Raw genomic sequence first — 16,360 nt, 5'->3', positions numbered from 1 at the left:
GCTCCACATGAAGACAGTGGTGTTGCCGGAGACCAAGTTGGGAAGGGTGACATGTCATACATCAAAAGCTGCCCCAAGATAGCAGGTTATAATGGGCTAGAGAAATTAGAGGGAGCATCTCTTCCTTCACTTAAACGACACCAAAAATAGAGGAGACCAGAGAGTGGGGGGTGGTGGTAAATCCCAAAAAGGAAATGGAGTTCTTGGAAGGGCATAAGCACTTTAGTCCTTAGAGGGAGGGTGAGGCACTGTTGAAAAGAAAAGCAAACCTTGGCAGGGGTGGCCATTCTGCCTTGCTGAGTCATGGGCTGAGATACGGAAGTCATTTTCAATCACTTCTCCAAGGATGTTCAGACAAAAGCAATGCAACTTATGTGCAACTTAGGTGTGCAATATCAGACCGGTACTGGTGAAAGGTTTCTGCAATATAATTAACCGGTTATCATGCAACATGAAAGGGAGAACTGGAAATTATTTTGGCACCTGCAAAAGTAAAAAGAGGCAGGGAGTAAAGAGAAGAAAACATTTACTACTGGGCACTTTCTCGTGAGGCAAAAAGTAGTATTTCATTCCCTTTCACCAAGATGTTGCCCACTGTTCACAGGTGAACTCAAATCCAAATAGAGAATCACCACCTCTCAATTCTTTTCTCCATCTCATTTAGAGCATATGCTGTAACCAAGACTAATCCCTGCAAGAGTCTTCAGAAGTATTTGGCTCTGGTCAGCCTGATACTGATTAAAAACAGGTCTTTCAGTAAAAATGGAGGAAATAACTTAAAGTGAGACGAAATCCAAAGGGAAGGGACCCCTCCCAACACACACTCAGAAGTGTCACCTCTTCCCTGCCCCTCCAAAAACACATGTAAGGAATAACTGGAAAAGTCCTGGTGGCAGTAACCGTACTTGGTGGTCTGGTGACCAGGTGGCAAGAAGCACTATTACAAAGTTTAGAAGACACGACACAACCTCATGGGGCCAGAGGAGAGAACCAGTGACTGGACAGGTACAGTACCAAAACAGAACACCTTGGGTCAGTGCTACAAGGGATCTGCACTCAAGTCTAATAGAGATCCCATCCAGGCAACCTCACTGAGGCCGAAACAACAGTTCCTCAGAACCAGCGTCTGCAGTGTACACGAAGGTCGGAGCCAGGACAGTCCTGAGGGGGATGGCCTTCCCAAAGGATACTGTACTTGCCAATCACAAGAGCAACAGAAATGACAGACAGATCCCTAGGGTACGGATTCCTACTGCTGGGGTTCGCTGGCTCGGAGTAACCGGTCACTTTAAGTGCCCTTGGGAGGGGTCCATTTTAAACAGCTGGGGTCCATGGTTTTATTGGAGTTGGATCTTTTGGCCTCTTTGGCTATCCACTCATCAATGAGATCCTGAGAGAAAACAATGGGAAAAAACTATTATATGCATTCAACTAAAACATCTTTATATGTGGATTCCAAAATGATTGTTAGCAAAGAAGAAACCACCAAAGGTTTCATAATATACTAAGGTGTGAGACAGGTATAAAAAAAGTTCTTTTGATTTACCTAATGTTCTCCTACCTAATCCATTTCTTCCTATTATGCCCTCAGCAAGACCTGAAAATCATTACCCATCTTCCCTTATTAAATGTTGTGCACACATGCTAAGTTGCTTCAGTCGTGCCTGACTTTGTGCAACCCTTCCAGGCTTCCCTGTTCATGGGATTCTCCAGACAAGAACACTAGAGTGGGTTGCCATGGCCCCTCCAGAGTAAATGTTGTAAGTCAACTGAAAACATTTTTTAAATTGACATCAGCTGAGATGGCATTTGTTAAAGGAATTTAAAACCACTTCTGCAGGCCCTGAAGGTTATGGAGATTCTCCTCCACAGATGGGCACTCTTCTCTGATGTAAGAAAATCATCAAAGGACAGAAGTACAACAGTGCAACATAAAGCTGCTTAACTGGAGCTGTTGATGCTTGTGTCATCCAAGTGTGAGACAGGAGCTTACTAAAAGCTTCTGATAAGGGAACAGTCAGAGACAAGCCTAACAATGAGACCAAGGAAAAGCTGCATGGAGTCAGACTCTTTAAAAAGGGAAGGTTACACTTTAAGGTGTGAAGGCTCCACTTTGCTAGGCCTCAAGAGACATAAAGCAATGAGTAAAAGGCTAACAGAAACTTTACCTGTCTTTTCAAAACTAGGTGTTTTCCTTTCCAATATTTGAGCATCTGAAGGGCTTGCAGAGTGCTGACAATGTCCACAGGATTCACAGCTGTCTCCTGGCTAATTTCTGAAACAGAAGAGCTACTTGCTCAAAATGCAGACCTCCCCACCCCCCTACCAAGGACCCTTTTCCTTTGAAGGAAATCTACACAGACTCCAAATGTTTGGAATCTTTGCTACTTGACCCAAGCTGTCCAGAAGTTTATAAAGTATTCATTTGACCACTTAAAATAACTACAAAAGAGGGACAGTACAGCAGGAAACCACTTTGGCTCCTATAGAAACTGAAGTCAAAGAACAAACTAAATTACTTCACTCTCGCATAAATATTCTGGGATGTTAGAAGTTCCAGTGTGCGCCAAATAACTTGAAGTTTTTCTTTCTTGCTTTTGTTGAGAATTTTGTGAAATAAAGTGTTAGCAACCTAAAATTTGAGAAACCAAATCATATAACCAGTCTCTAGGGCCAAATGCTTTGGAATCCTTAGGCACCTTAGTGAGTGGTCCACATTAGTGAGCCTTCCACTCTCATATTCAGATGAAACACAGAATGTGGCATTATCTTCGCTGATTACAAAACATGAACAGGGCCAAACAGAAAAGTCAGAATATTCAGAGGAGCAAACATCTTAGGTAACATTCTCTAAGAGCAAAAAAACCAACCTTTGATAGAAATCTCTTTGCCTTGGAAATTATGCAGGTAACGAAGAAGCACTTCTTTCCAGTAACTGCGATAGCTTATGAGCCCCAGATCTGAGAGTGGACGTTCTGGGGAGCCAACTTTTTCTTCCACTTTGGAAAGCAAATAACCTGCCAGAGAACAATGCAGATACTGTATCTCATCCCAATAAGAACAGCATACCAAAATGGATAAAGATTTAAGGAGTAGAGTCTGCTTGGCAATATCCATCAGGGTTCAGTCATTTAACGCAATGCTATGTATTAGCTGTAGTATAGTTGACTGCCTTTGTACAAACAAAAGGGGACTAATGTGTTTTCACATTTACTTATAATGGACATTTAATATAAAAGCCTTCTAGTGGAAGCCTGCACTAGAAACTTATTACCTCAGAACTTGCCTGGTGGTGCAGTGGACAAGAATCCTCCTGCCAATGCAGGGGACACGGGTTCAATGCCAGGTCCAGGAAGATCCTACATGCTTCGGAGCAACTAAGCCTGTGCACCGCAACTGAGGAGCCTGCACCCTAGAGCCCAAGAGCCGAAACTACTGAGCCTGAGTGCCTAGAGCCTGTGCTTCGTAGTAAGAGAAGCCACCGGAATGTGAAGTCTGAACACCACACCAAAGAGTAGCCCCGGCTCGCTGAAGCTAGGAAAGCCCAAGCAAAGGAACAAAGACCCAATGCAGCCAAAAATAAAATAATTTAAAAAAAAAAATTTTTTTATATAACCCTAAAAACTCTTAAAAGAAAAAAGGAATGGATTATCTCAGTACTGCCTATGAAATATTGGTAGTGGGCAGCAGATGGGAATAGACATGATCTGAATTTCACAAAGTCTCCAGTTTTAACAGCTAAACATCTAACTTTCAACACCAGGGGGATGCAGTCAGCAAACTCATACTTCAGGAAACTCAAACTACTATTTATTTAACCAACTTAAATAAATAGCAAAGAAAAGAAAGAGATGGGGCAGGGAACCTCTAAACTAAAAACTGATTTATAAGCTACACAGTTCTATCTCTGAGTAAAAACAACTTTTTTTTTAAAGAACCAAATCACAAAATAATGAAAATTTGAATAGTATATTTTATGACATTAAGGAATTTTTTGTTTTGTAGGGCTTTTTTAGGTATAACAGACCTTATACTTTTAGAGATACCAAGATAACTGAGGGTGGGACTATAGGTAAAACAAGACTAGCCATAAAATGGTAATCATTACAGGAGGATTTATTATACTATTACGCTACTTTGGTGTATGTTTGAAAATTTCCACAGAGTTTACAAAATAGTTGTTACCTATTCAAAGATACACAATCCCCTCAACTCCATTAGTGGATTAGGCCATTTCCTGATTTATCTCTAACCAGGTGGCTTTAAAAAAAAAAGGATCAAAAAGCTGATTCTAGGAATTCTAATTTGACCAAAATACATCATGTTACAGTGAACATGGAATAAAATACAGCTGAATCTCATTATTTACAGTAAATTATATTCTATAAAGTCACAGCAAACACTGAATAAGCTATATTGAACCATTGCTCTTGGGGTAAATACAGGGTTAGGTTCCTGTGGGCCCCTCGTCACATTTTCATCAACCAATCAATATATAACCAACTTTGTTTTATGCATTTTTATTTAAAGACACCTATTTAATACATACTGTTGACTTAACACTGAACTAAAAGCCAACAGCACAATCACGAATGCCTAAATAAAAACCTGTCTATAAAACACATTTTCTCTGGAAGGCACATCACAGCCTTACTAGACAGTACTTCAGCACTGTGCTCAGGGGCCACTGAAAACCAACAGGGAATTCCAGTGGCTGGGACTCCACCCTTTCACTGCTGAGGGCCTGGGTTTGATCCCTTGTCAGAGGAATTAAGAGCCCACAAGTTATGTGGCATGGCCAAAAAAATAATAATAAAAGATAAAAATAGCAACAAAAAGCATAAAAATATGAACAACATGGCTCTAAAGGACACCAGCTTAAACAAAGCCCAAATAAGTATTTGTTTGACCTCATCTGGAAACATGTGGTGACTTTTTTTTCCCTGCCATGTGTATGTTCTTTGATTTTAGGGTTACAAATAAATTTTACCGAGTAGGCAAATTCCCAAATACAGCATTCATGATTAATAAGACCCAAAGCCTCTATCAGGTACACGAATGCCTTTAGAGAACAACTTACAAAACTGAACTTAACACCCATAAACAAATTCGAAGCTTTACAGATGAATGTGCTATTTATCGGAGAAGGCAATGGCACCCCACTCCAGTACTCTTGCCTGGAAAATCCCATGGATGGAGGAGCCTGGTGGGCTACAGTCCATGGGGTCGCTGAGAGTCGGACACGACTGAGCGACTTCACTTTCACTTTTCACTCTTATGCATTGGAGAAGGAAATGGCAACCCACTCCAGTGTTCTTGCCTTGAGAATCCCAGGGACAGGGGAGCCTGGTGGGCTGCCGTCTATGGGGTCGCACAGAGTCGGACACGACTGAAGCGACTTAGCAGCAGCAGCAGCAGCAGCAGTGCTATTCATAAGTCTCACATTAGGATAATACTAAAGAGCTTACTTTACTATCCTCTATATCTCAGCAGACTATTAGGTACCAACTCAGGGTCCTGTATTCATCTGAGTGTTCAATGTGTATCAGGCCAACTGACAATGTTCAGGTTTTTTCCACTTACTCACTCACTCAATATGAGTGTAATTCCACTATATGCCAGGAATTGTGAAGACAGACCATAGGACAAAAAGACAATACAATAGTCCCTGCTTGTGCAACTTAGGACTTGGCTGTTTTACTTACTGAAATCAATGAGCATCTTGCCATAGCCCTGTCTCATGTACTGAGGCATGGTAAGGATACAGGATACATTGTAGTTGAGGAATGAATTCTTTTCCTAAAATCAAGAGCAAACAGATGAGAAGATTAGAAGAATACGGGACCAAAGGTGTCTCAGCAGTCCCAGATACAAGCAAGGCTGCTTGCAAAATATATGCTAACTAGTCCTGGGAAGTGGCTGTCAGGCCTCATAGCTGGTATATCCACACCCTTTATGCTGATGATCTCAGGGTTTCCCTAGCTGAGACCTCCAGTCTCACCTTTAGGGCAATGACTCTAGGATTCTTTTTTAGAGGCAAAGAGCAAGGCAAGAAGGTTTAGAACACTGAATCCAGTCTAGAGTAGCACTCTTTAAATCACATATTGTATGATTCCATTTATGTGAAATGTCCAGAATATGCAAGCTTAAATAGAGACAGTGGGCCTGCAAACAGAATGAGTGGAAATGAGGAGTGACTACTTATGGGTACGGTGTTTCAAACTGGGAGTAACAAAAACTGATAGTGGTGACTGCATGGTGGCTGCACAACTCTGTGACTATACTAAAACCCACGGCATCGTACACTGTAAATGAGTGAATTGTATGGTATGTGAAAATTATATTTCAATAAAGTTGCTGTATTGAAAAGCTATAAGCAAAATCTGGCCTTGAATCTTTAAAGGTGTAGTGGTGTTATCACTGAAGGAGCCCAGCTAGAAAACCAGGCAAAAGGAACATATTTCCTGGTTTTAAGCTAATAACACAGAGGACAGCAAAGCCAGGAGAGTTGGCTGGCTTGGATGGCAAGATGTGGGCTTGTGGGTTAGGAGGCCGGGTGCTGGCCAGCAACTAATGGGCAGCTTCAACCCACAAGTCCAGAAATGAATAAACCAAAAGCTTTTCATAAAGACTGCACATTTTCATTAAATAATCTTTGATACGTGGATGTCCACCCCACCCCCTGCCACCCTTTAAGAGAAGGGCAATCATCAATGCCCAGGGAACCGCCTCTTTCTGTCAGTGATTTGAGGCTTCATATGCCAACATCAACTACCCTGCTCTGGTCATCAGCTTCTTAATCTCCAGATCCCGCTGACCTTGGAAAAATATCCAATCAGGTGACAACCAGTGCTGTCTGCTTCTGTCATAACATAGAACAGGAAGGGTTCCACATCATAATATAATGTCTTGTGGTCCAGAAAAAGCTTGGCCAACAGGCACAGGTTTTGGCAGTAGATCTGGAAGTAAAGGAACAGCATTTATGTGTCAGCATGTGATTCTTATACTTATCAGATAAAGGCCTAAAATTAATGATCACGCCATTATTGTTAATGAAGCAGAAACTGTATTTTGGCCAATAGAAAAGTTCTATCTTCTTTACAAGCTGGAGATAAATTTCTGAAACTGGTGAAAGTACATTTCCATCCCTTCTTCTGATATCACCATTTTTACCTTGTTTTTCTTGCCATCCACTTCAAATACAGAGATCGAACCTTTGCGATATATCTCATCACCAGGTGGGTGTTTCCACACACACTTAGCCTGTAAGAGAATGGAATTCACATCAGGCAAACAATCCTTCCCAGTAAGACTTGCTGCTCAAAAGGGAAAAGGAACCACAGGTTGAACTGGGTTAGCTGAGATGGACAGTCTGACAAACTGACAGCAAAATGGATTTTTTTCTTTTAGTGAAACAAAGACTTCTAAATTCACTGCAATATATTTCTGGATTTTTATAGTAGTTTGGAACAAGTTTTCTGGATTATTTTCTGGCGCTGCTCCAACCTAGGAGATTAGATATTCTACTATGTAAGAGTAAGATAAATAAAAAATACCCAGGCTTATTATAAAATGGCTTGTGCCAACAGGAAATTCTTAAGCAGCTTATTTCCAGCAGCTTAAGAGTTGCTAAGTAAAGGTACTCTCACCTTTACCAGTAACTTCTCATTACCACCTAAACCATTATGGTCTTCTTTTCAGATTAGAAAACAGACCCAGTGATACAAACCATGCCCCGTCTCCAAATGTTCCCTTTGTTGTACTATACTGAAATAGGACATGTCCTTCTGTGGCTTTAGAAAAATAGGCAAGGAAGCCTGGTTGAGCAACAGGAAGACAGGGCTGGGGTGGGGGGTGGGGAGACAACAACTTGGCCACAAGAGGGCACAAGGTACCCCTTTCCTCACCTGCAAGTGCTCACAGATTTAATGCAGGGAAGCCACTACTGTAAATAGGTGACTTTTTGAAAGGTTTTATGTAAATACTTTAAAAAATATCATTAAAAAGCATATGTCTTTTCCAATAGTCATGTACAGTTGTGAGAGTTGGACCATAAAGAAGCCTGCATGCTGAAGAACTGATGGTTTCAAACTGTGGTGCTGGACAGGACTCTTGAGAGTCCCTTGGACAGCAAGGAGATCAAACCAATCAATGCTAAAAGAAATCAATCCTGAATATTAGTTGGAAGGACTGGTGCTGAAACTCCAATACTCTGGCCACCTGATGCAAAGAGCTGACTCACTGGAAAAGATGCTGGCAAAGAGTGAGGGCAGGAGAAGAGGACAACAGAGGATGAGATGGTTGGATGGCATCACCAACTCAATGGACATGAGTTTAAGCAAACTCTGGGAAAGTGTGATGGTCAGGGAAGCCTGGTGTGCTTCAGTCCATGCAGTCACAGGGTCGGACACGACTGAGTGACTAAACAACAAAAAAAGCATATACATGAATATTTTTTATGAAATTATATTCTGACTCTTTTAGTCAATAAAGAGTCATAAGGGCATCCATGGTGGTCCAGGGGTTAACAATTCACCTGCCAATGCAGGAGACCCACATGCTGCGTGGCAACTAAGCCCACATGCCGAAACTACTGAGCCAGCACTCTAGATAGAGCGCAGGCACTGCAACTACTAAAGACTATGTGCCTAGAGCCCTGCTCTGCAATGAGAAACCACCACAATGAAGACCCAGCAGAGTCAAAAATAAAATAGTCATTAAAAAAAAGCATGCCCCAATTTGTCACATATAAGTCCACATATTCATTCAGTAATGAGAGCTCCACCTGTGATTTGCTCCTGTCTCCACCCCTTTACTCATGTTGGCTCTTCCCAACAGTGAACAAACTAACATTATCTGTTCAGAAACAGAAGCCAAACTGTTGGCCAAATAGGCCAAGAAAGCCCATTTCTGTGATTATGCCTAAAGCAACAAGAGTCTTCAGAGGTATGAATTAAAATAGGTTTTCTATTCCGTGAAATTTGATTTTTATAACTTATATAATACAGTAGCTATTATCAAATATTCAGACTGTTTACTCGATCCTCAGACTATATATAGGCCCTTTGTTTTCTCTCCCTACTATTTCTTGCCTTTTGGCTACTTCATTAGTTAGTACCACTAAATAAACAGAAAGAAAAAAGAAACAGTAAGCAGTTCACATCAATAAAAATACCAGTCTTTCACATAGCAAACTCTGAATTAGCTTATCTTCATGGTCTACAATCATGAAGCCCAGTCCTCACTTATCACCCACCTGCCCCTACTCCCAGCATTCTTCCCTACCCAGTCTAGTGGGAGCCTACTGTGCTGCAGTCTAAAGGGCAGTCTTTAGACTGCAGTCTTAATTGGCAATGGTGGTTCTGGGCCAGAGTGTACTCCAGAGCTGGGAACACAAAAAAGCAGTTTTAGCACCAAACTGGGACAAATACTATGACAGAAACTATAGGAATGCTGGGCTATAGATACAGCCACAATCACTTGTGACTATGGAAATAAGAAAAAACAGAGGTTTCCTCGTCTTACAGACCAATCTCCACCCCTGCTCCACGGCAGAAATTCAAGACAAGACTTTTCATTCCACAATCAGGAGAAGAAAAATGGCTTAAAACTATAAAATAAGTAAGGAATACATTTGTAAAAAAATAAAATAAAATGATTCAACTGTTTATTCCTATTTTAACAAGAAGGCTGTTCAGAAACCAGCAAACATTAAACAACTCATGGGAAAGGCTGACCCAAGGACCTATTCTGTTAATTTCATAATTTGTCTTTCTTAAGCAAGAGTTCCTTCAACACACATTTATGGGGCATTTATTGCCAAGGCTAGTTGCTAGAGATACAAAGGTGAATCACATTGTCCCAGTTCTGTGTAGTGAAGTCCATCTGTTTTTATCCACTTTGAGTCAGAAAAACTGTGGGCAGAGGTAATTCATACCCCAGGAACAGAGAAGAGCAGGCAGCAAGAAAAAGACAGGGAGATGAAAATGACAGCATGTGTTTCAGAGCCACCCAGCACCAGCCTTGCCAAAGGCTGTATACTCCGACTCTAATATGCGGCTTTCAATTTCCTGTGCCTTCATTCCATTTCTGTGGACCACTGAGAGGTATTTAGAAAGATGTCAAAATCTAGAATCCCCAGGCCAGTAAGTGTCTAATATGCTACTGGAGAAGAGCAACAAAATAGCTCCAGAAGGAATGAAGAGGCTGAGCCAAAGTGGAAACACCATCCAGTTGTAGATGTGTCTGGTGGTAAAAATGAAGTCCGACGCTACAAAGAACAGTACTGCATAGGAACCTGGAATGTTAGGTCCATGAATCAAGGTAAAGGTAAATTGGAAGCAGTCAAACAGGAGATGGCAAGAGTGAGCATCAACATCTCAGGAAATCAATAAGTAAACCAAAAAGGACCGGAATCGGGGAATTTAATTGATGACCATTATACCTACTACTGTGGGCAAGAATCCCTCACAAGAAGTGGAATAGCCCTCATAGTCAACAACAGAGTCCAAAATGCAGTACCTGGGTGCAATCTCAAAAACGACAGAATGATCGATCTCTGTTCGTTTCCAAGGCAAACCATTCAATATCACAGTAATCCAAGTCTATGCCCCAACCACTAATGCCAAAGAAGCTGAAGTTGAACAGTTTTATGAAGACCTATAAGATCTTTTTTTATCATCAAGAACTGGAATGCAAAAGTAAGAAGTCAAGAGATACCTAGAGTACAGGCAAGTTTGGCCTTGGGAGTACAAAATGAAGCAGGGTAAAGGCTTACAGAGTTTTGCTAAGAGAATGCACTGGTCATAGCAAACACTCTCTTCCAACAATACAAGAGATGACTCTATACATGGACATCACCAGATGGTCATCACCAAAACCAAACCGATTATATTCTTTGCAGCCAAAGATGGAGCAGCTCTATACAGTCCAGCAAAAAACAAGACCGGGAGCTGACTGTAGCTCAGATCATGAACTCCTTATTGCAAAATTCAGACTCGAAGAAAGCAGGGAAAACCACTAGGTCACTCAGGTATGACCTAAATCAAAGCCCTTATAATTATATAGTGGAAGTGACAAACAGATATAATGGATTAGATCTGATAGAGTACCTGAAGAACCATGGACGGAGGTTCGTGACACTGTACAGGAGGCAGTGATCAAAACCATCCCGAAGAAAAAGAAATGCAAAAAGGCAAAGTGGTTGTCTGAGGAGGGCTTACAAATAGCTGAGAAAAGAAGAGAAGAGAAAGGCAAAGGAGAAAAGGAAAGATATATCCATCTGAATAAAGAGTTCCAGAGAATAGCAAGGAGAGGTAAGAAAGCCTTCCTAAAGTAATCACTGCAAAGAAATAAAGGAAAACAATAGAATGGGAAAGCCTAGAGATCTCTTTAAGAAAATCAGAGATACCAAGGGAACATTTCATGCAAAGATGGGCATAAAAAAGGACAGAAACAGTATGGACCTAACAGAAGAAGATATCAAGAAGAGATGGCAAGAATAAACAGAACTATACTAAAAAGATCTTAATGACCCATATAGCCACAATGGTGTGATCACTCACCTGGAGCCAGACATCCTGGAGTCAGAAGTAGTGGAGGTGACAGAACTCCAGCTGAGCTATTTCAAATCCTAAATGATGATGCTGTTAAAGTGCTGCACCCAATGTGTCAGTGAATTTGGAAAACTCAGCACTAGCCACAGGACTGGAAAATGTCAGTTTTCATTCCAATCCCAAAGAAAGGCAATGCCAGAGAATGTGCAAACTATCACACATTTGCACTCATTTCACATACTAGTAAAATAATGCTCAAAATCCTTCAAGTTAGGCTTCAACAGTATGTGAACTGAGAACTTCTAGATTTATACAAACTGGATTTAGAAAAGGCTGAGGAAGCAGAGATCAAACTGCCAACATCCCTCGGATCATAGAAAAAGCAAGAGAATTCCAGAAAAACATCTACTTCTGCTTCATTGACTACACTAAAGCCTTTGACTGTGTAGATCACAACAAACTGGAAAATTCTTAAAGAGATGAGAATAGCAGACCACCTTACCTTACGCCTCCTGAGAAATCTGTACACAGATCAAGAAACAACAGTTAGACCAGACACGGAACAACAGACTGGTTCTGTATAGTCAAAGCTATGGTTTTTCCAGTAGTCATGTACAGATGTGAGAGGGGAAAATAAAAAAGCCAAGTGCTGAAGAATTGATGCTCTTGAACTGTGGTGCTGGAGAAGACTCTTGGGAGTCCCTTGGACAGCAAGGAGATCAATCAATCCTAAAAGAAATCAGTCCTGAATATTCATTGGAAAGACTGATGATGAAGTGGAGGCTCCAATACTTTGGCCACCTGATGTGAAGAGCCAACTCACTGGAAAAGACTTTGATGCTGGGAAAGATTGAAGGCAGGAGGAGAAAGGGATGACAGAGGATGAGATGGTTAGACGGCACCACTGACTCAATGGACTTGAGCTTGAGCAAAAGGGAAGCTTTGAGGCAAACCTGGAGTGCTGCTGTCCATGGGGTGGAAAAGCACTGGACACGACTGAGCAACCGGAAAACAACGATCTAGACATCCTACAGCTTATCGCCACTGTGGTCATGGACCTTCGGACAACTTACCATGTGTCGGCGGAGTATTGTTTGGCTCTTCATGTATTTTAAACAGAATTCACACATGTAAAGACGTCCCAGTCGTGCATATTCTTCAGGATAGGGAGAATGGTACCAAGTATCAAGCTCATAGCGACCAAAAGCAATTGTTTTAATCATGTTGCTCCCCTCTGTGATTTGGCCTTGCAGCCTTAACTTCTCCTGTATTGCAGAGAAGAAATCAAGTTAAAGGAGGATAAGAATTAATCATTTCTATTGTTGTAAGCTGTGTGCATGCCACCACAACTGGCTATGAAAAAAAAAATATCTGGCTTCTAGCTCATGAGAAACTTGCAATGAAGAGGACTACGGGGGCATGGGTCACTAGGAAGGCTAGAGAAAATGTACTGTCTACACTGCCCAGAGCACAGGTCTTGAGAGTTGCTTTTCTCTGCTACCTACCCACTTGGGCCTCATCTCTTGAACATCAGAACAAGCCCTTCGTAAAATTTTACTTTTTATCAGTCTGAAACAAATCGAATTTTAAAAGACCATTTATCACAAACTCCCTACACCTTAACAAACATTCTAAAACTAAACAAAAGCTTCTCGAGAATGCGCTTCATACATGTGCAAAAGCTTTTATAAAGAAAGCTGTATGGATCTGCATGACATGCACCCATGCTGGCCATGCTCTCAACTTGGGTCCTTTAAAAAACACTTTTGAAACAGGGATGATGCTTTAATTCTGGAATTTAAAGCTAGAAAGTAGAAGATATTTTTGAATACCTGTCCCCACTCAGTGGCTATGAGTTAGTCACAGAAATAATTCTGAAGAATAATTAGACAGAGCTCTAAAAAGCTGGCCTAGGAAATGTTCAATACCAGGGTAAGATAGAGAAAACCAGCAGCTGTAGCCCAGCCTAAACAAGGGCAGCGATCAAACCCTGGCTCTCCCAAAATTTTAACAAGTCTCCTCTATGGAGCCTTATACCAAGGTCACAGGACAAAAATTTCTGTAATTAACCAAGGTCAGTAGCAACTGTTGCCATGAGCCTCCTGATCTAAATCAGCCAGGTCCTTTACCCTGCATTAGGTAAAATACCCACCCTGAAACATTCTAACCAATCACTTAATGTCACCTTTCCAGTTGAAATTTTCTCTGCCTTGAGGGTATAAAAATTGGCAACTAGCCGAAGAAAGGGGTCAGCTCTCCCTTGAGCCAGCCTGCTGTTCTAATAACATCTCCCACTCTAAGAAACTCTGTTCTCCTCTCATTCTGCCTCATGTCTGGAAATTCTTTTCCAACCAGCCCATGGACCGCTACAGAATCCAGAATTCTTAAATAAAATATTCGATTATAATTTAAAAAAAAAAAAAAAAAGAGGAAATTCACTTTACAAACTTTAAGTTTCTTTGGACATAAAGATTCTAAATATCTAAACTATCTGACAACAACCTTGATCATTATTCCTCTCCCATTCTTTTATAGCTGCAATGAAAGGCTGAAGCAATCCCACAAAGGGGAGTTCCTATTTAGGTTAAGAGGACAACAGAGAGGGGTACCTTCCAGTCTAGGGCTTCTCAGAACTGCAAATTATCCAACTGACACAAAGGGGCACCTACTGCTCTACCCAGATAACTACCTCTACCAAATAGGTCCTTCCAGGAGTTGAGGTGGAGAGGGAAAACTTTAAGGGACAAAGGAAGGGAGGAGGGGTAATTAATTTTAAATATCAATAGGAAGGAAGTCTCAAATAAGGATGGCCGGGGGAAGGGAAAAAGAGTCAAGCAGCAAGTTATGTTTAATCCCTAGCAAACTGAGTGCTAATTTTCCTTGGCAGTTCCAAGTGACCCTCACAAGTGGTCCTCACCTTGGAAGTTTTAATACTCACCAGATCCTCTGAAGCACGGGCTTGTGCTCTTCGGAAAAGATCCAAGTCATACTCGCTCGTCAGGTTTTCCAGGAGAGGTTCCCGAGTGTTCCCATAGGTCTGCCTGTGTTCCTAGGAAAATAACCAGAGCATGATACTTTCTGCTTCTAAGATCTTAACCTATTGCATTTCAACGGATGCCAATCAGAGGGCCAAGAATAACCATACCTATTTATTTAGTACCTACTATTAATATTTGCCAGCCATTATACTAGGCACTAGGGATCAAGTACAAAACAAACTATCAGACAGGTTAATTCCAGAAGATACCCACTACCCACTCTAGTGAACCTGGAAAGGAAATGTCCTAATAACCACCCCTAAAGGGAGTTTCATTCTTCAGAATTTTATGCTTCCATTTCTTCCTCTGAAAATGTGCATGGCAAAACAAATAAATAAAATATAACAAAACCCAAATGCACTACCAACTTCTAGAATCCTGAGATCTAGTTGGATAATCATTTAAAAACAAAACCAAATAAAAACTAGAATCTCTAAGCCTTCATTTCTAAGATTTTAGGCTGAAAATAAAATCTACAGGTAGGAAGGAGCAGCTGGACTAAGCAGGCTTTTGTAAACTCTTTCCCTTGAATTGCTGCACCTACCATAACACAATCCACCAAAGGCACTGGAATACTCCCACTTAGGAACTCCAGTCCAAGTCTACAGGAAAAAAGGTTAGCTTCCTTGAGAAATGCTTTACTAAATATTAAGCAAGTACAAAAGAGGGAACAGTCATTGAAAACTAGAATCATAAAAATAATCCAGTTTTAAATAAATAATATCAAATCTTACCATAGCAGTCAGTACACAAGTATCCATACACAAGAAAGAAAATCCAAAGGAGCAACTTTCCTTTTAACCTTCAATTCTAGCCCTTCCCACTCCTTCTTAGACTCCGCCTCCTAGCAGAAGGTGAAGAGGATCGGAAGATAGTAGAAGATAATGGCTAAGAGGATCAGAAGGCTCATTCCAGGAAGAATGCTGTAGACCTTACTCATATATTAGCATATGAAGAAACCACTCACCAGTACTTTTACCCCTATTAAAATTTCTTCTGGCTTATCTGGGCCCCTTTGATGGATATCTTTTTAATTTGGGGTTCTGTCATCTAAGCCTTGGGTTCTAAGTATTTCTTCTAGTTTTGTGTACTTTTTAAAAAAGCTTTAAAAAATCCTATCCAGTACTTTTTTACCAGGAAGGTTCAGCCCAAACTAGAAAGCAGATGTAAGGTAAATTTCAGGAGCTTTTATTCAGACACTCTCTACCTTTATGATTCTGGGAAAATCATAATCTAAATCTCAGTTTTCCATCTATACAACAGCTGAAATACCACCCATCTTTGTAACAAAGATTATGGGAGCAACATAACCACAGTGCCTGCCTAGCACATAAGCACTTAATAAATGGTATTATCATATTATTACATCTCTACCCAACCTGTAGATAAAAATACTGAACAAGACAGAGGGGAAGCACACAATTTTCACCCGAAAGCCCAATTCTACAGCTGGGTCTTGGCTGCTGGGATGGACTTCCTCTGGCTGCAGGGAATAGGGGCTACTCTTCCTTGAGGTGCGGGGCCTCTTACTGCACTGGCTTCTCCTGCTGCAGAGCACGGGCTCCAGCAGTCAGGCTCAGTGGTTGCGGTGCAATGGCTTAGCTGCTCCAAGGCATATGGGATCTTCCCAGACCAGGGATTGAACCCATGTACCCTGCATTGGTAGGTGGATTCTTAACCACTGGACCACCACGGAAGTCATAAATGTACACTATTTTTAAAACTAGAAAAATAAAAAACTATAAAAAGATTTACTATATATCACCC

General features: G+C 41.1%; 1 protein-coding gene across 2 annotated transcripts in view; it reads right to left on the bottom strand.

Moving 5' to 3' along the window:
• Positions 1-6: 6 nt before the first annotated feature.
• KAT7 (K(lysine) acetyltransferase 7) overlaps positions 7-16,360 on the bottom strand; it is a 34,574-nt gene continuing 18,220 nt past the window's right edge. For both annotated transcript variants that reach the window (XM_010842772.1, XM_010842770.1), the window contains 8 exons: positions 14,494-14,604; positions 12,629-12,820; positions 7,174-7,263; positions 6,819-6,959; positions 5,706-5,799; positions 2,871-3,017; positions 2,169-2,275; positions 7-1,390 (listed from right to left, as the gene is read on the bottom strand). In XM_010842772.1, the coding sequence (XP_010841074.1) occupies positions 1,289-1,390; positions 2,169-2,275; positions 2,871-3,017; positions 5,706-5,799; positions 6,819-6,959; positions 7,174-7,263; positions 12,629-12,820; positions 14,494-14,604 (984 nt within the window). In that variant the 3' untranslated portion in view covers positions 7-1,288. The remainder of the gene's footprint in view (positions 1,391-2,168; positions 2,276-2,870; positions 3,018-5,705; positions 5,800-6,818; positions 6,960-7,173; positions 7,264-12,628; positions 12,821-14,493; positions 14,605-16,360) is intronic.

Source organism: Bison bison, unplaced genomic scaffold, assembly GCF_000754665.1.
Source record: "Bison bison bison isolate TAMUID 2011002044 unplaced genomic scaffold, Bison_UMD1.0 scf7180017864180, whole genome shotgun sequence".
Taxonomy (NCBI): domain Eukaryota; kingdom Metazoa; phylum Chordata; class Mammalia; order Artiodactyla; family Bovidae; genus Bison; species Bison bison.
Note: the sequence above shows the minus strand (reverse complement) of the source record. Positions and strands in the feature narration are given on the sequence as shown.